The 23,646-nt window shown below is 41.6% G+C and overlaps 1 protein-coding gene across 3 annotated transcripts in view; it reads right to left on the bottom strand.

Annotated features, from left to right (window-relative positions):
• The window catches only part of GLMN (glomulin, FKBP associated protein), a 46,200-nt gene that overhangs the window by 19,945 nt on the left and 2,609 nt on the right, over positions 1 to 23,646 (bottom strand). For all 3 annotated transcript variants that reach the window (XR_014712581.1, XM_084635757.1, XM_084635756.1), the window contains exons 2-11: positions 18,074 to 18,148; positions 16,491 to 16,616; positions 12,655 to 12,774; positions 8,560 to 8,668; positions 6,682 to 6,928; positions 6,041 to 6,143; positions 4,375 to 4,562; positions 3,641 to 3,694; positions 2,590 to 2,620; positions 2,194 to 2,283 (exon numbers count right to left, since the gene is read on the bottom strand). Coding sequence is in view for 2 of the 3 variants with exons in the window: in XM_084635757.1 (XP_084491883.1) it covers positions 2,194 to 2,283; positions 2,590 to 2,620; positions 3,641 to 3,694; positions 4,375 to 4,562; positions 6,041 to 6,143; positions 6,682 to 6,928; positions 8,560 to 8,668; positions 12,655 to 12,774; positions 16,491 to 16,616; positions 18,074 to 18,139 (1,134 nt within the window). In the remaining variant the exon portion in view is untranslated. The remainder of the gene's footprint in view (positions 1 to 2,193; positions 2,284 to 2,589; positions 2,621 to 3,640; positions 3,695 to 4,374; positions 4,563 to 6,040; positions 6,144 to 6,681; positions 6,929 to 8,559; positions 8,669 to 12,654; positions 12,775 to 16,490; positions 16,617 to 18,073; positions 18,149 to 23,646) is intronic.

The following is a 23,646-nucleotide window of genomic DNA, read 5'->3' as shown; positions in this document are numbered from 1 at the left end:
ACTTTCTTAGTGGATGTTGATAAGGAGTAAATGAGACAGAGCTTTATAATGAGAATGGACTGATATCTAGTATTGATTTACACAAAGCTGTATAAAGATCACTAAATTTACCATGGATACTAAAATAGAGCAAGTGGTCAAGACTTCATGGATGAACTATTCTGAAAATATTCTTGATAGATTAGGCTTAGAAGAGGAGTTTGAAATTTAAAAAGTATAAGGTGATGCATTTGCAAAGAAACAACAATGAAACTAGGAATAGTTTAAATGTCATTGAATTAGCTATTGTGGTCAGTAGAAAAGCATGCATGTATTAATAGACCTTACGCTGAAATTCTCAGTCCAGTGTGCAACAAATGCGAAGGAGGACAACAGAATATTGGTTTTGTGACAAAGTTCCTCCTCTACCTTGGTGGGTCTTGCACTTATTGGCAGAGTTGCTCCCCTCGGAGATTCACGGCAGCCCTCAGTTTGGCCGTTTTCGTGAACCCACAGTCCAGGTCAATTCCTCCTGTGTCTGACCAGGAGTTGGGAGGCTTGGGGGGAACCGGGGCCCACCCTCTACTCCGGGTTCCAGCCCAGGGCCCTGTGGAATGCAGCTGTCTAGAGTGCCTCCTGGAACAGCTGTGCGACAGCTACAACTCCCTGGGCTATTTCCCCATGGCCTCCTCCCAACACCTTCTTTATCCTCACCATAGGACCTTCCTCCTCGTGTCTGATAAAGCTTGTACTCCTCAGTCCTCCAGCAGTAAGCATTCTCACTCTCAGCTCCTAGTGCCTCTTGCTCCCAGCTCCTCACACATGCACCACAAACTGAAGTGAGCTCCTTTTTAAACCCAGGTGTCCTGATTAGCCTGCCTTCATTGATTCTAGCAGCTTCTTGATTGGCTGCAGGTGTTCTAATCAGCCTGTCTGTCTTAATTGTTTCCAGAAAGTTCCTGATTGTTCTGGAACCTTCCCTGTTACTTTACCCAGGGAAAAGGGACCTACTTAACCTGGGGCTAATAAATCTGCCTTCTATCACTCTCTTGTAGCCATCTGGCCCGACCCTGTCACAGTTTCTATCAACACAAATATAACCTCTAATATTGTGTGCTCTCACTTGGGTTAGACTAAATCTGGTATAATTTTAGTTATATTTTAACATGTATTTGTAGAATATGATGTAGGTAAAAATGCAACCAATGGAACTTAGGTTCCTATTTATGAGGAGAGTGACAATTGAGATTGTTTCACAAGAGAGAAGACTTAAGAAATGGTAATGTTGTATTTAAACTGGCCATGGATCATTTTAATATAAGAGTGACATGTCTGAAATTGAGTGAATCTACTGAACTATGGGTCTCTGGTTTAACACTGAAGGGAATACATATTTTATTTAGAGGGTAGCGAACTGGTGGAATGGCCTTCTTGCACTCCTCTGGCATAAAATTGTTTTTTAAATTTTAAAAAACTTCAAGTTAAATGTTTAAAAAGCTTCACTATATAGGAAGGCATCAAACAATTCCAGACACAAGGGTACCTGTCTTGCTTCCAATCCTTCACAAACTTATAGCAAATTAAGATGCAGAAATCTGAATTCATCATCGAAATTTTATATATAAAAATGGCACTGCATATTTGCATTCACAATGTTCACCCTGCTAGCTGGGATGAGACTTTTACTAAGATAGGAGCAAAGGAGCCCCCTTTTGTTGCGAGTGTGGAGGGAGGAGAACATGCAGCAGTTTCATACCCCCAGTTTTTCCCCCCTTTGGTGGGTGAAAGTTGTTGCTTAACTCTTCTTTTCCCTTTCTCTTCCCCAGCCTGCTTCTTCATGCTGCATAATGTGTGTAGGGGAGGGGAGAAGGGACAGGGACATGACAGTCACATGTTGCACCTGAATCCAATCTCTGGGGCTTGTCCTGCCCACCACGATTGCCACTGGATGGCAATGGGATATAGGGATGCTGTTTGGTGGTGAAAGAAAGAGGGCGATAAACTTTGCTTCCTAGGTGGATAACCATTGCAGGCTCCCTGTTCCAGTTAACAATTCTTAATAGCAAGACACTGGATGGTTTCAAAATCAATTAAGTTTTTGAGTGAGGCAATCCTTTTATTCTCTAAATTCTTCTCTCTCAACCCACCTAGGGAACAGCTAGACATGACATGGCATTTTAAGTAAAAATACTTGTTTACATTGCATCCTAATACCTGAGGTGCTGTAATGAAGCCTTTGAATTCCAAATACTGGTGGTGAAGGCTATTATCTCCCATTCTCAATAAACAGTTTCCAAGCAGGTCCTACAAGCAATAAAAAATAATTTTGAAGGCAACGTAACTTTGCACTTGTACAGTACTTTAATCCAAGGTCCTCAAACCACTTCACAAACTAAGGCCGCAATCCTGCAAACATTTATGCATGTATTTAAGATTTATTCATATGCAACGTGCTTTCAAGACTGGGGCTTATCTGATTAAGCCTCAATAACTCTAAAATTATAGTATGCAATATTATCCTCATCTTTTACAGACAAGGGAAATTAAGGTTGTACCATAACATAGATTACAAAGAATATTCAATATTTGATTTAAAAAAAAGGAACTTACAAGTCCTTTAGTTAACACAGATTCTTCTGTCCTACAAGAAATTAAGAAAATCACCAGTTTCAAAGTATGAATTCAAAAATGTTTTGTTGATGTTTAAGAATTAACTAAGTAGTACAGGATCTATCTAAAAACAAGCTCAGCTACCAACAGTTCCTATTCTGCTTCCTGTCATCATTCCGTCAACTGAATTATTTAACTACACTAAACAGAAGAGTTTGTAGATTTGACTCCTTTTGAGATCAAGAGCTGATATTTCCATTCTATATTTATGAGCGTTCAAAGGAAAGAGCTCAAGTCCCTCAGACGCCATGATATTAAAAGGAAGAAAATGGTACTTTCCCAACTGTAGAACTCTGCAAACTTTTTCCAAACATGAGCAGAAGAGAGTGAATCCTAATCTAAAGAGACTGAAAAGTTTAGGCCAAGTTGTAGCAAGGCACAGTGGAGTGTTCATCTTAATTGGTGATAATCTATGAAACACTCATGCTTGTAGAGTAGTACTTGGACTTATTCTTTGTAGACAATAAAGGGGCAAATGACTACAACACTTAAGTAAGTCTGGTGTTCTATTTATTGAAGGCCATGATACAGATGAAGATAGCATACTATCATAGGCTAGAGTCAAATATTTCCATGGCAACCTCACTTCATTCTCAACTGTGTAATTTAGTTACAGAAGTACTACTAAATATTCAAATTCAGAAAACTGGAATGTTTAAAATGTTCTTAGTTTGGGTTTCCATAAATAAAACACAGTTGTGAAACGAATACTGTAAAACATACTGAAAAATGTAAGAGCATATCACATAGAAGTATTGTGTTTGGGACAACTTTTTACAACTCTTTGGCGGGAAGGGGCATCATCTTGTGCTGAGCCGTACCATATTAACACTCAGTTTCAAAAGAGTTTTCCCCCACAATTTGAATCGTAAATTCAAAGTCTGATTTCATAAATTACTACTACAGATCAGAAAGCAACTGTGGGACAATTAAACCAGACAAACAAGAAACAAATCCAGTATTTGAAACTCCAAATTTTGTATGATCTTACCTTTTCAATAGGACCTCAATATGTGTCATGTTGCACTGTAGAAGATATGATGGACTAAAACAGAAAAATTATTTATAAATATAATTGCAGAGACCACACTGCCTACATGTTGATATATAAATAGTCTCTGTGGAACTATATATAGGAATAGTAACTATTTCATAAAATTAAAAGTAATTTTAGGCTAAATGGATACCTTCAAAATAGATGTGTGCTAAAAATCAGGATGTCCCCCCTCAACTCTCCCACACTTGTTTATCACCACACTAAGGTTCCAATCCTGCAAACACTTACATGCTTAATTTTAAACATATAAATAGTCCATGGCTCCTTCTGTGAGACTACTTATGTCTAAAATTAAGCACACACATAAGTTTCTGCAGAATTGGGGCCTAAAAGAGAAAACACCTCTGCACACATACCATTTATTACATGACCGTTGCCCTGAAATGAATGCTAATGTAACACAAAGGCTTACACAATAATTAGTGATTAATATTAAAAGAGCTACAGCTCACTTCATTGGATTCTGTAGCTCACGAAAGTTTATGCTCAAATAAATTTGTTAGTCTCTAAGGTGCCACAAGTACTCCTTTTCTCTTTGCGAATACAGACTAACACGGCTGCTACTCTGAAACCTAATAGTAAAAGGTTTTCTTCTGCTCCTGATAATGTCTTTAAAGAACCTCAACAAATCAGCCACTATTAATAAATGGAGGGAAAATAGCTCTTACCTAAAGACCATTGGAAAACAATCAATACCAAAGTACTGAACATACACAAGATATGACAGACATGCCAAAGAATCTGCAGAATGCTTTCCATCTACATCCAAAAAATCCTGATTATCCCAGTTCTGATTTCTGCTTCCATGGTGTAAAAACAATGTTGGTAACAATTCTCTTATATCCAATAAAATACCCTGTTTATTTAAAAAAAAAAGTCAATTCCATATAGCCGCTTTATAAAAGGAAATACAGATATTAAGTTTTAAATTAGGATTCACATTTTAAATTTTATATAGTAAAATCTCTACCTACCATATGTACAATCATTCCTGAAAATATTTTTTGTAATTATGTGTATAGTTACAGACATCAAAACTACATTTAAGAAAATTATTAAGGTGGCAAAGTCAAGCACTCAAAGGTTAGGAAATGCCTGAATTGACATTGCCTGTGCAATCTTAATTTGGCCACCTTGTGTGTATACTCTATGACACAGTGTTTAATTACATGATCACAAATTCTTTTTCCCCCCACAAACCTTTGCCTCACTTAGTGCACAGAATGGATGATGCTCACATAATGACCAGCTATGCTGTATTTTGTTTTCTCTTCATTGTTCAAAGTGCAATCCCAGACATTATTTGCCACATAGTATTCAAACCCTGCTCTGAAGACACAGTTATTAATTTCCTTACGGGCTAACAGGAAATAGTCCATTAAGACTCAGTTATCTAGGACCTACACAAAGAGCAATCTCTCCTAATCAGGGTTGGAGACACTGGTTGTGTGATCTAATAAGATGGCACTGCAATTATTTACCCTGTAGATTAGCTTCCTGAAATTTCAGTTAATATTACTAGAGCCATGTGCGGGACTATTTTTAATCCCACTCCTGACAGACCCCGCAATACCCACTCCTATCCACTCCCGCTATTATGGCAGAGGGTTCTGCGGAACCCCTGGGATCCTGTGGAAACCCTGGGATCCTGGTCCCACTGCAGGGCTCTAGTTTATACACCCCAATTCAAGATATCACTTATGCATGAGTTTAAGAACAACTGAAGTCACTGGGACCGAAGCACATGTTTAACGTTAGGTTTGTGCTTAAGTGGGTGTCCTGAATAGAAAATACTCTTAACTTTATCCAACATATGATACTCTTAGATTTTTAAAGTGCAGCTCTACCCAATGACATCAATTATTATAAAAAGGAAAGGGCTATAGTAAGTAGAAGGACAAACTCGGTTCTTTTAAAAAGCCAAACACAGAATTGCATTAGTTTTGGTCACGTAGGGACCTCACCTCATTGTCTCCTTTTAGAAGCCCAGATAGATTAGTACATCTATGGGGATGGGGCCAGCTGCAGAAGAGAGGAGGCTGCTGATAATTCAGAGAGCAGCAGCCCAAAGAGATGTACCATGCAGGCTGAATTTGGTCCATTAAATGCTAGTCATTTATTGCATAACATTCACAGATTTTTTACTTTCAAAGCCAAGTTTTGTTGACCATAGGGATCTGATATTATTCCAAGTCTGTACCTTCATCAGCACTACCCTACAGAATCTCATAAACCATCTTACTAACCAAATCAGGAAGCCAACTGATTATAGTGAATACTGAATTGTAGTGACTGATTTTGTAAGTCAATATAATTTGTTTTAACTGCACTTACTAGAATTTCAGCTGCAAAATGCCTTAAGGGATCTTCTTCAATATCTTCATGCAGCTGATCAAGCTGTGCTATTAATAAGGGGTATTTCAAGCTTTTCAAACAACTGAAACAAAAGAAGATGATTATAATTAGAACCTTTTAACAAAAACCACTACCAAAACCACCAATACAGAATATAATGACATTGTCTCCAGGGGGTCTGAAACTGTTGTACCCCTTACCCCTGCTGCTGCTCATGGTGGATTGAAGGGGGAGTTTCCAATCTCAGGGACTGGCTCCGCTTCCTGTTTTTCGCCCCTATACTCTCATGGCTGGGGGCACAGCTTGGATCCTGATGCCTCCAAAGAGGGATGTCCCTCATCCTGGTGTAAATGCAAGGAAGGAGTAGGGGCCATTGGCTGGGCTTCCCACCCCTTATACAAGTACTTTTCTACCACCTGCCAGCCAGGAGGGGAATGAGCGTTGCCCTTCCTCTCATAGTTCGCAAATATGGAAGGGTTTGTTTTTTTAAAAACACATTAAAAACAGTTTATTTGATAAACTATAAAACATCAACAGTGTATTCACTGCTGGTGCAAGAAATTTTGATTGCTCATTTTGTTTCATTACACATGCATTTTAAGCAGAAGTAAGCTACTCACAATTTTAGCAATTCTTCTTTGAGCTCCTTGTCATCATTTTCTGTTGAGCCTTCCATATTTTTAACAACTTCATCCACAAAAGGTTTAGCAAAATCTACTACTGCATTGCAACACTGGCAGAGGCCAAGTTTATCTTCTTGTATTTGTTCTTTTGTGTAAGGTACAGGCAGGAGAGAGAGTTGATTTAAAATGGTAGACAAAGATAAACCCACTGAGTATGACTTCTTGCTATGAAGTTTCAATAGAACTGTAATAAAAAGAAAAAGTGTTGTTAAACATCTAGTTATCTACTATTTCCCCCCACAAGTGATGTTACAGAGGTGGAACATCTTAATTTCTTCTCATTTATAACACAAAAGCTTTTGCCTGCTATAGCAGATTCAGGGTTTGAGAAAAAGCAAAGAATAAGATCTGTGTTGAGTTAGGTGACTGTATTGAACAGCCTTTGGTTAAAAAAAAATAAAATCAAACCTGCAATACTATGAACAAGTGCAGAGGATTCTACACCTGTTAGTTTTGGGATGTTATAACTACCAGCACCATAGGGTTGAGTATTGCAAAGAAATATCACAACAGCATCCCATGCATTTTAATATACAACAAATCCTGACTCTGTAAAGTGGACATAAATACTGAAAATTTCTCTCTTAGATCACTGGCCCAAAGGGGCAAACCCTTCCTGGCCCTGAAAACATCTGTACCACCAAAGTGTTTCTAATCTTGGCAAAACAAGAGACTATATCAAATGTCTGCTGAAATCTGGCCCTTTTGCACCACATCAGGACTGTTCTGATCAGTGTAGCACTGGCCCCAAAATCAGTGTGCCACAATTAGCTCCTTTACAGACTCCTCCCTCATCTCAGCTGCACTTAGGGACACGGGGTGCAGCTGAGAAGCGAGTCCACAGACTCTTAACAGAAGACATTGTTCTAATTACCAAAACATTCCCCTTAAATTCCAACATAATTTTAGCAGCCTGTATCTTGTGAACCACTAAGGTTAGGCTTGGTCTACACTTAAAACTTATGCCAGTATAGCTAAATTGGGTAGGGGTGTGAAAAAACCACATGCTAGTGAGAAAGCTATGCTGACAAAATCTCCAGCGTAGACCTCCAGAAGAGTAGTTCTGTTGGCATAGTTAACGCCATTCAGGGAGGCAGTATTCGCATACCAGCACAAAAACTCCTTCTCTTGGTATATGCCGTGTCTACAGGGGACATTCCTTTGAAAGAAACATTGATTTTAAGCTCTAGTGGGTCTCAGGACAGCAGCCACTAATATCGTATCAGAACTGAAATGAAAAGAACTAGTGAATAAAAAAAATATTAGATTGATGTGATTTTCAGATCAGATATATTGTGCAGGCTAAAATGCAATGCTTTATACCACTAGAAAAACTGCATTCACAGCTAGTGTTTTCAGTGGTGAGAGGTGTTACATTCTGTCCTCCAAGCTCACAGGTATTTTTTTAAGCAAATATGCAGTTTGTGACTTTCACTGATATGCAGGAATTGGTTAACTTTCAATACCTATAAAGGGTAAGTGAATAAAAGGCATAGTTACAGATGACTGTTTCAGGAGGAGGAGGGCAACCCACAGAAAGTAAAATATTTGTAGTACAAGCAATATTCTGCATTTAAACCATTAATTGTGTCCTCAGGCACTCTTATAACAGGTCTCAGTAAGTACTGAAATTATATTTCACGTGCTCCCCCAGAACACTAGGTGTTCTAGACCACTACTTTAAATACAACTAATAAAACAATCAGATTAGAAATGTTCCAAATCTTTTTCAACAGCAACTAAATGAATGCACTAAAATGGAGTAGGAAAGCTATTTTGTTTAAGTGTACAATCAGATAGGAAAGTGCTCATTACCTGTCTGTAGAGGTTGAAGCAAGAGCAGAATAGTTTGGGATATCTGTTCCCCAGAGGTCTGCTCAATCTGCTCAAGTAAACCCAATAAAAGTTCCTTTGGATTACACAGCTGCAAGAAAGGATCAAGCCACTGTACTGTTGTTTATCTCTAAAGTAATACATTAAGTACCTTTACAATAATAAATGTACTTCCAAAACTGTAACACAATTTTTGCATGACAAGGACAGAAGATGCAAAACATCCAGGACATTATTGTTACAAAAAACCAAAACCTAAAAACCAAAAAAAGCTCATGCTTTCTTTAAAATAGTAGTTTTCAACATTTTTGAGCTGAGTTCCCTCTCTGAGTTACAATTTTTGGATGTGCCCCTGCAATACCTGCTCCTCCCTCCTCGGGGTTTCAGGATGTGGGAAGAAGTGTGCCTTGGTCTCTGGGAGTGGAGCCAGTGCTGGGCATGAAGGTGTTGACATTGACTTGGTGGCCTGCTGAGGGGAGTCAGGGGATGGAGGCAGTGCTCCCTCTCTGAACCCCCCGGCGTGGAGCTGGCCCGAGCTCCTCTAAACATTCCTTTCCACCCCTCTAAGGGGGAACGCCCTACAGTTTGAAAACTTCTGCTTTAAAACATGCATTTAGACTGAAGCCACATGTAAGGATATTTAGATTGCTATGGCCAAATAACATTTAATTCTACTTTGGTATGAGACCACTTTAACTGGTAGAGGTAAAAGAAAAAGTTCAGCATGTACTGTAACAGCTGGCTAACCTAGTGAGGAGGGCTTTAAACTAGGTTCACCGGGGGAAGGAGACCAAAGCCCTGAGGTAAGTGGGAAAGCGGGATACTGGGAGGAAGCACAGGCAGGAATGTCTGTGAGGGGAGGGCTCCTGCCTCATACTGGGAATGAGGAGCGATCAACAGGTTATCTCAAGTGCTTATATACAAATGCACAAAGCCTTGGAAACAAGCAGGGAGAACTGGAGGTCCTGGTGATGTCAAGGAACTATGACGTGATCGGAATAACAGAGACTTGGTGGGATAACTCACATGACTGGAGTACTGTCATGGATGGTTATAAACTGTTCAGGAAGGACAGGCAGGGCAGAAAAGGTGGGGGAGTAGCACTGTATGTAAGGGAGCAGTATGACTGCTCAGAGCTCCGGTACGAAACTGCAGAAAAACCTGAGTGTCTCTGGATTAAGTTTAGAAGTGTGTGCATCAAGAGTGATGTAGTGGTGGGAGTCTGCTATAGACCACCGGACCAGGGGGATGAGGTAGATGAGGCTTTCTTCCGGCAGCTCACGGAAGCTACTAGATCGCATGCCCTGATTCTCATGGGTGACTGATTTTCCTGATATCTGCTGGGAGAGCAATACAGCGGTGCATAGACAATCCAGGAAGTTTTTGGAAAGCGTAGGGGACAATTTCCTGGCGCAAGTGCTAGAGGAGCCAACTAGGGGGGGCGCTTTTCTTGACCTGCTGCTCACAAACAGGGTAGAATTAGTGGGGGAAGCAAAAGTGGATGGGAATCTGGGAGGCAGTGACCATGAGTTGGTTGAGTTCAGGATTCTGACGCAGGGAAGAAAGGTAAGCAGCAGGATACGGACCCTGGACTTCAGGAAAGCAGACTGACTCCCTCAGGGAACGGATGGCCAGGATCCCCTGGGGGACTAACTTGAAGGGGAAAGGAGTCCAGGAGAGCTGGCTGTATTTCAAGGAATCCCTGTTGAGGTTACAGGGACAAACCATCCCAATGAGTCGAAAGAATAGTAAATATGGCAGGTGACCAGCTTGGCTTAATGGTGAAATCCTAGCGGATCTTAAACATAAAAAAGAAGCTTACAAGAAGTGGAAGGTTGGACAAATGACCAGGGAAGAGTATAAAAATATTGCTCGGACATGTAGGAATGATATCAGGAGGGCCAAATCGCACCTGGAGCTGCAGCTAACCAGAGATGTCAAGAGTAACAAGAAGGGTTTCTTCAGGTATGTTGGCAACAAGAAGAAAGCCAAGGAATGTGTGGGCCCCTTACTGAATGAGGGAGGCAACCTAGTGACAGAGGATGTGGAAAAAGCTAATGTACTCAATGCTTTTTTTGCCTCTGTCTTCACTAACAAGGTCAGCTCCCAGACTGCTGCGCTGGGCATCACAAAATGGGGAAGAGATGGCCAGCCCTCTGTGGAGATAGAGGTGGTTAGGGACTATTTAGAAAAGCTGGACGTGCACAAGTCCATGGGGCCGGCATGGTTCAAGGTTCCATGCATCCGAGAGTGCTGAAGGAATTGGCGGCTGTGATTGCAGAGCCACTGGCCATTATCTTTGAAAACTCGTGGCGAACCGGGGAAGTCCCGGATGACTGGAAAAAGGCTAATGTAGTGCCAATCTTTAAAAAAGGGAAGAAGGAGGATCCTGGGAACTACAGGCCAGTCAGCCTCACCTCAGTCCCTGGAAAAATCATGGAGCAGGTCCTCAAAGAATCAATCCTGAAGCACTTGCATGAGAGGAAAGTGATCAGGAACAGCCAGCATGGATTCACCAAGGGAAGGTCATGCCTGACTAATCTAATCGCCTTTTATGATGAGATTACTGGTTCTGTGGATGAAGGGAAAGCAGTGGATGTATTGTTTCTTGACTTTAGCAAAGCTTTTGACACGGTCTCCCATAGTATTCTTGTCAGCAAGTTAAGGAAGTATGGGCTGGATGAATGCACTATAAGGTGGGTAGAAAGCTGGCTAGATTGTCGGGCTCAACGGGTAGTGATCAATGGCTCCATGTCTAGTTGGCAGCCGGTATTAAGTGGAGTGCCCCAAGGGTCGGTCCTGGGGCCGGTTTTGTTCAATATCTTCAAAAATGATCTGGAGGATGGTGTGGATTGCACTCTCAGCAAATTTGCGGATGATACTAAACTGGGAGGAGTGGTAGATACGCTGGAGGGGAGGGATAGGATACAGAAGGACCTAGACAAATTGGAGGACTGGGCCAAAAGAAATCTGATGAGGTTCAATAAGGATAAGTGCAGGGTCCTGCACTTAGGACGGAAGAACCCAATGCACAGCTACAGACTAGGGACCGAATGGCTAGGCAGCAGTTCTGCAGAAAAGGACCTAGGGGTGACAGTGGACGAGAAGCTGGATATGAGTCAGCAGTGTGCCCTTGTTGCCAAGAAGGCCAATGGCATTTTGGGATGTATAAGTAGGGGCATAGCGAGCAGATCGAGGGACGTGATCGTTCCCCTCTATTCGACATTGGTGAGGCCTCATCTGGAGTACTGTGTCCAGTTTTGGGCCCCACACTTCAAGAAGGATGTGGATAAATTGGAGAGAGTCCAGCGAAGGGCAACAAAAATGATTAGGGGACTGGAACACATGACTTATGAGGAGAGGTTGAGGGAGCTGGGATTGTTTAGCCTGCAGAAGAGAAGAATGAGGGGGGATTTGATAGCTGCTTTCAACTACCTGAAAGGGGGTTCCAAAGAGGATGGCTCTAGACTGTTCTCAATGGTAGCAGATGACAGAATGAGGAGTAATGGTCTCAAGTTGCAGTGGGGGAGGTTTAGATTGGATATTAGGAAAAACTTTTTCCCTAAGAGGGTGGTGAAACACTGGAATGCGTTACCTAGGGAGGTGGTAGAATCTCCTTCCTTAGAGGTTTTTAAGGTCAGGCTTGACAAAGCCCTGGCTGGGATGATTTAACTGGGAATTGGTCCTGCTTCGAGCAGGGGGTTGGACTAGATGACCTTCTGGGGTCCCTTCCAACCCTGATATTCTATGATTCTAGGATACTCTACTGCTTGAATTAAATTCAAAATGATACATTTTCACAAAATCTTATATATCACTTGTCTGCCTATGCTCTTCCACATTTATATTGCTGTCAAGGGTTCAACAAGAGACAACAAATATCAGGACTTTAATATCATTAAACAACATCCAGTCCAGGATGGAAAATCCATTATTCAATTCAAGGAAGTTTTCTGGTTAAAGTAAAGATTTACAGAACAAACACTGTAACATTAAGAGACTTAAATAAAGTACTGTAATTGTATAATAATTATATGAGATTCGCCTTTATTAAGACTACATGGTTCAACAACATACCTGCACCAACTGATCTAGTATTTTCAGACAATGTTCTCTCTTCTCATCTTCCTGCTTATAACTCAAAATGGATCTAACAAGAGGACAAATAAGATTCCAGCCCATACTCTTGACAATAACCTGTAAATCAGATTTACAGAGAAAACAGGCCAAAATTTAGTGGATTTAAAATACAATCCTAAATGAATACATATATACGTCAAAAAGAGTCAATAGATTATGGATGACAAACAGATGAATGATGGATGACATCAAGAAGGCTGAGGTGTTTAATGCCTAGTTTACTTCAGGTTTCAGAGTACCGCAGTCTTCATTAAAAAAGTCAACTGTGACCGGATGCTTAATACAATTAATATTAATAAGGGGAAAGGAACACAAGTCAGAATAGGGAAAGAACAGGTTAAACAATTTTTAGATATGTTAAATGTATTCAAGTTGGCAGGGCCTGATGAAAACGATCCTAGGGTACTTAAGGAACTAGCTGAAGCAATCTCAGCAATTAGCAATTAACTTCGAGAACTCATGAAGGACGGGTGAGGTCTCAGACAACTAGGGAAGGGCAAACATGGTATTTATCTTTAAAAAAGGGAACAAAGAGGACCCAAGAATTATAAACCAGTCTGCTTAATTTCGATACTTGGTAAAATCCTAGAACAAATTATTAAACAATTAATTTGTAAGCACCTAGAGGTCAATAAACTAATAAGTAATAGCCAACATGGATCGGTCAAGAACAAATCGTGCCAAATCAACCTAATTTCCTTCTTTGACAGGGTTACTGGAATAATGGATGGGGGAAAGGCGTAGATGTGACATATCTTGATTTTAGTTCAGCTTATGACACATTCCCACATGACAGTCTCATAAGTAAGGTTGCAAGTCTGTCATGGAAGTCACGGGACCTCCACGACTTCTGCAGCCAGCAGGTGTGACTGACCCCAGGGCTGCCTGAGCAGCTCAGGCAGCCCCGGGGCCAACTGTACTGGCCCACCCCAGAGCCAGCTGCACCGCTTCCTCCCCCACACCGACAGCAATGGTCCCAGGCTGCCCTTGCCAGCAGTGGTGGTGGCTGGGCCATCCCCCTGCCAGCAGCAGCGGTGGGTGCCCCAGAGCCTCCCCCCACAGCACCAGCGGGTGCCCCGGAGCCTCCCCCCATAGCACCAGCGGGTGCCCCGGAGCTTCCCCCTCCAGAGGAGCAGCTGTGCCCCCGGAGCACACCAGAACTCCAAAGATTTAGTCAGGGGTATGTAGTACAAGTCATAAACAGGTCACGGGGCCAGGAATTTTTCTTTATTGCCTGTGACCTGTCCATGACTTTTACTAAAAAATACCCATAACTAAATCTTAACCTTACTCATAAGCAACTAGGGAAATGTGGTCTAGATGAAATTATTATAAGATGGGAGCATAACTGTTTGAAAAACCATACTCAAAAGTGTTCATTGTGCAATGGTTCACTGTCAAAATGGGAGGATGTATTATTGAATGTTTTCATTAATTACTTGGATAATGGAGTGGAAAGCATGCTTATACAATCTGCAGACAATACCAAGCTGGATGGCGTTACAAGCACTTTGGAGGACAGGATTAGAATTCAAAATGACCTTGACAAATTGGAGAATTGGTCTAAAATCAACAAGATGAAGTTCAGTAAAGACAAGTGCCAAGTATTATACTTAGGAATGAAAAAATCAGATGGACAACTACCAATGGGGAATAACTAGCAGGGTGGTAGTATTACTGCAAAGAATCTGGGCGTGATAGTGGACCACAAATTGCATATGAATCAACAATATGAGGCAGTTACAAAAAAGGCTAACAACACTGTGGCATGTATTAACAGGAGGGTCGAATGTAAGACACAGAAGGTAATTGTCCTGCTATGCTTGGCACTGGTGAGGCCTCAGCAGGTGTACCGTGTTCAGTTCTGGGCACCACACTTTAAGAAAAATGTGGACAAAGTGGAGAGAGTCCAAAGGGGAGAGAAATAAATGATCAAAGATTTAAAAAACCTAATCTATGAGGAAAAGTTAAAAAAACTGACCATATTTAGGTTTGAGAAAAAAAACTGAGGGGACACCTGACAATAGTTAAGGGCTATTATACAGAGAACAGAGAGCAACTGTTCTCCATGTCCACTGAAGATAGGATAAGACGTACCGGTAATCAGATTAATCTGCAGTAAGGGAGATTTAGATTGGATACTAGGAAAAACGTTCTAAACTATAAAGAGAGTTCCAAAGGACGTTGTGGAATCCTTGTAATTGAAGATTCTTAAGACAAAGTTAGGCAAACACCTGTCAGGGATGGTCAAGGTATATTTGTCCTAACTCCATGCTGGAGGCTGACCTAGGTGACCTCTCGAGGACCCCTCCAACCTTGCATTTCTATAATTCTGTGATCAATGCTGGTTGTAACATACCATAGTCATTAATATGAATACAAAGTTTATCATTACAATGTTCTGTTCTGGGCATCTGTTATGCTCTCCTTCCCTATTTGGCAGAATGGATGAAAATTCTGAAGAGCGTTCTCCAAAATATACATGGAATGGTTTTTCTCCTATGTCAATATAAACTTATGCATTTCCAGGTGTGTATGTGAACGTGCCTTTCAAATAGGGATAGGCAGTGTTCTAACTCTTTTATTGGATGGTAGTAGCAAAATTCCAGACAAAAATTAGAGAGAACACAGTATTTGAGGAAGGAGGTAAACTGTTCTTTTCAGGTCTTAAATGCTTACTCTAAAATTAATGGGGTACAGAGGCTGCAACCAGACTACTTTCCATCTTTCCATGAAGTGGGACAATATTATTCCATCCCGCATCACCTTTTCTGACTTCCTATCTATCTCTGTATCCCATTTAAGTAGGTTCTCCCAGTTTCCCAAACTGGCCATATACGTCTCTGAACTTTCATTCTGTTACTTCCTGTCTGCTCGCTTTCTTCTTAGACTCTTGGCCAATTTTAGTCCATCTATCTGGAATTCTCTCTGCCCCAACAAAGAGTCACTATCACTTTCCCTTTTTAAAATTTGCCTTAAAATCTCTCTTAAAATCACTGTATTTTCCACTGAATGCATCCAATGAAGTGAGCTGTAGCTCACAAAAGCTTATGCTCAAATAAATTTGTTAGTCTCTAAGGTGCCACAAGTCCTCCTTTTCTCTTCTCTTCTGTTTATCTTAATTAATGAACTATTAATGAAAGGATTTGTTAAGGACACTGTGCCTCATATCCTTGTTTACAGCTAAACAGTACACTGCTCAGGAGGAAATATACAAAGTTGGCTTTAAGCCACTTCTTCAACTCTTTCTGTCCTGGACCAGTTGTGCAGCAACCTGGATCCCCAACATAAGGCAATGCAGCCTGATGGCTGCTCTAAGATGCTCCAGCTAACAACAGCTCTAAGGGGCTGATCTAGGAATCAAGAATTACTCAGTACGAGGAAGCCCCTGCTTCCTATGTGGACAGCCTGGAGTGGTCACATGTAGGAGCCACTAGCATGCCTGTATGACATGAAAGGATTGCCCTACTCTGAGGTGACCTCTTGTGGTTGGCTATGTTTGTTTCAGGTCCAGTAATCATTGCCAAAACAGTTTCATAGAAAGATGAATCTGGGTCTATACAAACTGTACATGTCTCTCAGTGTATAGCTGGTACAGTGCCCTGAAATTGTACATCTTTGTGCGTACTGTATGGTATTTGTATCTTACAGAGATACTAAGAATAAAACTCTCAAACAATGTATAAACAGCTGGAATATGCAAAATTTAACCTATTTACCTATGTGTTTAAAGTATACTGCTAAAATACACACAGATGCAGATTTAACCTTACCTTATTTTTCTCATTTTGAATTACTTCTAATACTTCTGCTGCATAACCTTCTTCTAAGCACTTCTGGCCTGCTACTTGAAAAAGATTGAAATCTTCTCCTTTGAAATCTTCTTCTTCTAGAATTTGCTACAATGAAAATTTATCTTTAATTTTACATTTATATAATGTAAATCACAAACAAACCCAAATTTGAGTTTAAATACAAATTTAATTTAGCTGTAACTTTAGATTTTACTATACCTATAATTTATCATTTAGACACTAGAATACTCTGAGGGAATGCTGCACCAAAAAAATTAAAAATTCTGCACCAAATAATAAAAATTCTGCAAAATTCATTTGTCAAAATAACACATTATAATTACACCATTTTCAATTATTTTGGTAATTTATTTCAAAATATTAGTCAGCAAATAATTGAAAATGGTGTGATTATATTATTATTGTGTTTCTGTGTTATTTTGACAAACAAGCTATGCAGAACTTTGCAGAATTTTAAAAAAATTTATTTTTTGGATCAGACTTCCCTCAAGAGTACCAGCATTCTGTGTGGTGCAATCTGGGTGCAGACAGCTCGGTGGGGGTGAATCTGGATGCACAGAGGCTCAGTGCAGGGTTCTGAGTGCAAGGCAAATGGGGCTCTGTAGTGGAGTCCAGGTGAAGGTGGTTAGGGCTCAGTGTGGGTGTCTGGGGGAATAGGGCTGGGTGGGGTGGAGGGTCAGGATGTAGCTGGTTGGGGCCAATGGGGTGCAGGTTTGCGTGTGGGGGGCTCCTCATGCAGGGGGTCAGGCTCAGCAGGGTGGAAGTTCGGTGGGGGGGGCCTCAGTGGGGGGTTCCAGGTGCACGGATGGGGGGAGTGGATCATTAGATAGGGAGCTGCTCTCCCTGTCCACCCAACCCCCATGCATCTGGACCGCCTGCTCCAACTGAGCCTCACCACCCCACACCCGGAACCCCCACCCAGACCCCCCTCTCTGCAGTGCAGAGCTTCCTGCAGCCAGGGGAAATTTCTGGGTGTTGATCTGACCAAGCCCTGGGTGTTCTGTGCAGGGAAGAGGAAAGCAGATCCCACTCACCCCCAGTGATTTACCTCTCCCCGGCTGCCTGAACAGATGCATCTGAGCTGCGCGCGTGCGAGAGAGAGTGCGCACATTGGTGCAGCTTCTCCTGTTTCTGCAAGGAGGCAAAGAGAATCTGCGGGCGGGGGCGCAGAATCCCCCCAGGAGTAAAACAGATACTAGTAATTAACTCAGAACACATGCCAGTCTCTCAATAACACTTTCCCTGACGTGAGATTACACCAAGTCTTTTGGAGAGGCACATTTTCTTCTACAGGCTCCTGCCTATTGCTGCTGCCTCTTAACTGGCTGTAGAAGCTACTGTTGAGGGAAGCAGAGCACTTCCTCGTCTAGTAGGAGTCTTAGGACAAGAACCAGGGAGCAGGCAATGGAAACTGAAAACCAAATCTGCATGGTCATGACAAGCGCTATCGAAAGCTCCCCTGCTTTTTTATTTAAATATAGTATAGGCAATGCCAGTTTCTATAACTTTTAGTATCTTTTTACAAAAAGGAAGTTACTTACGCATCTTTGTATAATGGCTTGAAGTTCCTCAGTTGCCATCATATCTTGACTTTGTTCTTCTGACATTGAAAAGCTCTGGCATAAGTTAGAGTACAGTACCGAGTCACATATTATAACATTATATTCAATATTATACTGGATTTAAGATGGAGATTAAAAAAGTATCACTTTTTAGCAAGTCCCGACTGGTAAAACAGCGAACAGATGGAGGAATGAGAAAGATCAGTCATTGGCAGAAGTTAAGAAGGCTGAATAAAAGAACATGAGGGAAAATAGAAGAGAAAAAAGTTCAGAAATGCAGGGTGTTCTTTCATTCCACCATCTCCCGTGCATGCAAGCACTGCTATTACTTGTTTATAGGAGACAAGAAAGAGCATGCATACTGTATCTAGAGAGGGAAATTGTCCAACTATTAACAGAAAGTCCACTGCATAAGGATCAATTCCTTTACTGTCTTTGTGGAACAAAAATGAAATAGATATAATGTGACCCAATCAATAGGTTACAGATTCAGAATATCATAGCTATAGAATCAGTTTTTGAGGAATAAGATTTTGCGAGGCAGTTGTGGCAGCCTAAAACTGCAATGTTGCAATTGGGGGATAAATGATTCACTGTTGAAGAAGGTAATCATCATATATACTGACAGGTTTCAGAGTAACAGCCGTGTTAGTCTGTATTCGCAAAAAGAAAAGGAGAACTTGTGGCACCTTAGAGATGAACCAATTTATTTGAGCATAAGCTTTCGTGAGCTACAGCTCACTTCATCGGATGCATACTGTAGAAAATACAGAAGATGTTTTTATACACACAAACCATGAAAAAATGGGTGTTTATCACTACAAAAGGTTTTCTCTCCCCGCCCCCCCCCCATCCTACTCTCCTGCTGGTAATAGCTTATCTAAAGTGATCACTCTCCTTACAATGTGTATGATAATCAAGGTGGGCCATTTCCAGCACAAATCCAGAGTTTAACAAGAACGTCTGAGAAACAGTGGGGGGGGAGGGGGGAGGAATAAGCAAGGAGAAATAGGTTACTTTTTATAATTACTCAACCATTCCCAGTCTCTATTCAAGCCTAAATTAATTGTATCCAATTTGCAAATTAATTCCAATTCAGCAGTCTCTTGTTGGAGTCTGTTTTCGAATTTTTTTTGTTGAAGGATAGTCACTTTGAGATCAGAAATCAAGTGACCAGAGAGATTGAAGTGTTCTCCGACTGGTTTTTGAATGTTATAATTCTTGACATCTGATTTGTGTCCATTTATTCTTTTACGTAGAGACTGTCCAGTTTGCCCAATGTACATGGCAGAGGGGCATTGCTAGCACATGATGGCATATATCACATTGGTGGATGTGCAGGTGAACGAGCCTTTGATAGTGTGGCTGATGTTATTAGGCCCTGTGATGGTGTCCCCTGAATAGATACGTGGGCACAGTTGGCAACGGGCTTTGTTGCAAGGATAGGTTCCTGGGTTAGTGGTTCTGTTGTGTGGTATGTGGTTGCTGGCGAGTATTCACTTCAGGTTGGGGGGCTGTCTGTAGGCAAGGACTGGCCTGTCTCCCAAGATTTGCTGTCACTTGCCCCACAACCTCAGCCATGCAGAACACAATGCCATCCACAGCCTCAGAAACAACTCTGACATCATAATCAAAAAGGCTGACAAAGGAGGTGCTGTTGTCATCACAAATAGGTCGGAATATGAACAAGAGGCTGCTCGGCAGCTCTCCAACACCACTTTCTACAAGCCATTACCCTCTGATCCCACTGAGAGTTACCAAAAGAAACTACAGCATTTGCTCAAGAAACTCCCTGAAAAAGCACAAGATCAAATCCGCACCGACACACCCCTGGAACCCCGACCTGGAATATTCTATCTACTACCCAAGATCAATAAACCTGGAAATCCTGGGTGCCCCATCATCTCAGGCATTGGCACCCTGATAGCAGGATTGTCTGGCTATGTACACTTCCTCCTCAGGCCCTACACTACCAGCACTCCCAGCTACCTTCGAGACACCACTGACTTCCTCGGGAAACTACAATCCATAGGTAATCTTCCTGATGACACCATCCTGGCCACTATGGATGTAGAAGCCCTCTACACCAACATTCCACACAAAGATGGACTACAAGCCGTCAAGAACACTATTCCTGATAATGTCACGGCTAACCTGGTGGCTGAACTTTGTGACTTTGTCCTTACCCATAACTATTTTACATTTGGGGAAAATGTATACCTTCAAATCAGCGGCACTGCTATGGGTACCCGCATGGCCCCACAGTATGCCAACATTTTTATGGCTGATTTAGAACAGCGCTTCCTCAGCTCTCGTCCCCTAACGCCCCTACTCTACTTGTGCTACATTGATGACATCAACATCATCTGGACCTATGGAAAAGAAGCCCTTGAGGAATTCCACCATGATTTCAACAATTTCCATCCCACCATCAACCTCAGCCTGGTCCAGTCCACACAAGAGATCCACTTCCTGGACACTACAGTGCTAGTAAACGACGGTCACATAAACACCACCCTATACCGGAAACCTACTGACCGCTATTCCTACCTACATGCCTCCAGCTTTCACCCTGACCACAACACATGATCCATCATCTACAGCCAAGCTCTGCGATACAACCGCATTTGCTCCAACCCCTCAGACAGAGACAAACACCTACAAGATCTCTATCTTACAACTACAATACCCACCTGTGGAAGTGAAGAAACAGATTGATAGAGCCAGAAGAGTTCCCAGAAGTCACCTACTACAGGACAGGCCTAACAAAGAAAATAACAGAACGCCACTAGCCGTCACCTTCAGCCCCCAACTAAAACCCCTCCAACGCATTATCAAGGATCTACAACCTATCCTGAAGGACGACCCAACACTCTCACAAATCTTGGGAGACAGGCCAGTCCTTGCCTACAGACAGCCCCCCAACCTGAAGCGAATACTCACCAGCAACCACATACCACACAACAGAACCACTAACCCAAGAACCTATCCTTGCAACAAAGCCCGTTGCCAACTGTGCCCACATATCTATTCAGGGGACACCATCACAGGGTCTAATAACATCAGCCACGCTATCAAAGGCTCGTTCACCTGCACATCCACCAATGTGATATATGCCATCCTGTGCCAGCAATGCCCCTCTGCCATGTACATTGGGCAAACTGGACAGTCTCTACGTAAAAGAATAAATGGACACAAATCAGATGTCAAGAATTATAACATTCAAAAACCAGTCGGAGAACACTTCAATCTCTCTGGTCACTCGATTTCTGATCTCAAAGTGACTATCCTTCAACAAAAGAAATTCAAAAACAGACTCCAATGAGAGACTGTTGAATTGGAATTAATTTGCAAATTGGATACAATTAATTTAGGCTTGAATAGAGACTGGGAATGGTTGAGTCATTATAAAAAGTAACCTATTTCCTCTTGCTTATTCCTTCTCCCAGCCCCCCCCCCTGTTCCTCAGACGTTCTTGTTAAACCCTGGATTTGTGCTGGAAATGGCCCACCTTGATTATCATACACATTGTAAGGAGAGTGATCACTTTAGATAAGCTATTACCAACCGGAGAGTGGGTCTGTGGGGGGGGGGGGGGAGGAGAAAACCTGGATTTGTGCTGTAAATGGCCCACTTTGATTATCATACACATTGTAAGGAGAGGAGTACTTGTGGCACCTTAGAGACTAACAAATTTATTTGAGCATAAGCTTTTGTGAGCTACAGCTCACTTCATCGGATGCATACTGTGGAAAGTGTAGAAGATCTTTTTATATACATACAAAGCATGAAAAAATACCTCCTCCCACCCCACTCTCCTGCTGGTATTTTTTCATGCTTTGTATGTATATAAAAAGATCTTCTACACTTTCCACAGTATGCATCCGATGAAGTGAGCTGTAGCTCACAAAAGCTTATGCTCAAATAAATTAGTTAGTCTCTAAGGTGCTACAAGTACTCCTCTCCTTACAATGTGTATGATAATCAAAGTGGGCCATTTCCAGCACAAATCCAGGTTCCCCCCCTCCCACAAACCCACTCTCCTGTTGGCAATAGCTTATCTAAAGTGATCACTCTCCTTACAATGTGTATGATAATCAAGGTGGGCCATTTCCAGCACAAATCCGGGTATAACAAGAACGTTGGGGGGGGGGGGAGGAAAAAACAAGGGGAAATAGGTTACCTTGCATAATGACTTAGGCTTGAATAGAGACTGGGAGTGGCTAAGTTAATAGTATCCAATTTGCAAATGAATTCCAATTCAACAGTTTCTCGCTGGAGTCTGGATTTGAAGTTTTTTTGTTGTAATATCGCAACTTTCATGTCTGTAATCGCGTGACCAGAGAGATTGAAGCGTTCTCCGACTGGTTTATGAATGTTATAATTCTTGATATCTGATTTGTGTCCATTTATTCTTTTACGTAGAGACTGTCCAGTTTGCCCAATGTACATGGCAGAGGGGCATTGCTGGCACATGATGGCATATATCACATTGGTGGATGTGCACGTGAATGAGCCTCTGATAGTGTGGCTGATGTTATTAGGCCCTGTGATGGTGTCCCTGACACAAATCAGATGTCAAGAATTATAACATTCATAAACCAGTCGGAGAACACTTCAATCTCTCTGGTCACGCGATTACAGACATGAAAGTTGCGATATTACAACAAAAAAACTTCAAATCCAGACTCCAGCGAGAAACTGTTGAATTGGAATTCATTTGCAAATTGGATACAATTAACTTAGGCTTGAATAGAGACTGGGAGTGGCTAAGTCATTATGCAAGGTAACCTAATTCCCCTTGTTCCCCCCCACCACGTTCTTGTTAAACCCTGGATTTGTGCTGGAAATGGCCCACCTTGATTATCATACACATTGTAAGGAGAGTGATCACTTTAGATAAACTATTACCAGCAGGAGAGTGGGGTGGGGGGAGGTATTTTTTTCATACTTTGTGTGTATAAAAAGATCTTCTACACTTTCCACAGTATGCATCCGATGAAGTGAGCTGTAGCTCACAAAAGCTTATGCTCAAATAAATTGGTTAGTCTCTAAGGTGCCACAAGTACTCCTTTTCTTTTTGAGAATACAGACTAACACGGCTGTTACTCTGAAATCTGTCATTGTAAGGAGAGTGATCACTTTAGATTAGCTATTACCAGCAGGAGAGTGGGGGGGGGGGGGAGAGAAAACCTTTTGTAGTGATAAACACCCATTTTTTCATGGTTTGTGTGTATAAAAACATCTTCTGTATTTTCCACAGTATGCATCCGATGAAGTGAGCTGTAGCTCATGAAAGCGTATGCTCAAATAAATTGGTTCGTCTCTAAGGTGCCACAAGTTCTCCTTTTCTTTTATCATATATACTCTCTCTAGATTATTTGCTCTATGATTGGAATGTAGGATATTGTTTGTTTCTTTTTACTGTCTAGACATTTTTTATTAAAATCAAAGCTCCATCACTGCTAAATTTTATCTAGTGAATATCTTGTCATTTAGGTGTTGGTATCTTTAAACCTACTAATGAATTTTAAGAGAGCCTGACTGACACA

The sequence above is a fragment of the Lepidochelys olivacea genome (assembly GCF_965140295.1).
Source record: "Lepidochelys olivacea isolate rLepOli2 genome assembly, chromosome: 8".
NCBI lineage: Eukaryota > Metazoa > Chordata > Testudines > Cheloniidae > Lepidochelys > Lepidochelys olivacea.
Note: the sequence above shows the minus strand (reverse complement) of the source record. Positions and strands in the feature narration are given on the sequence as shown.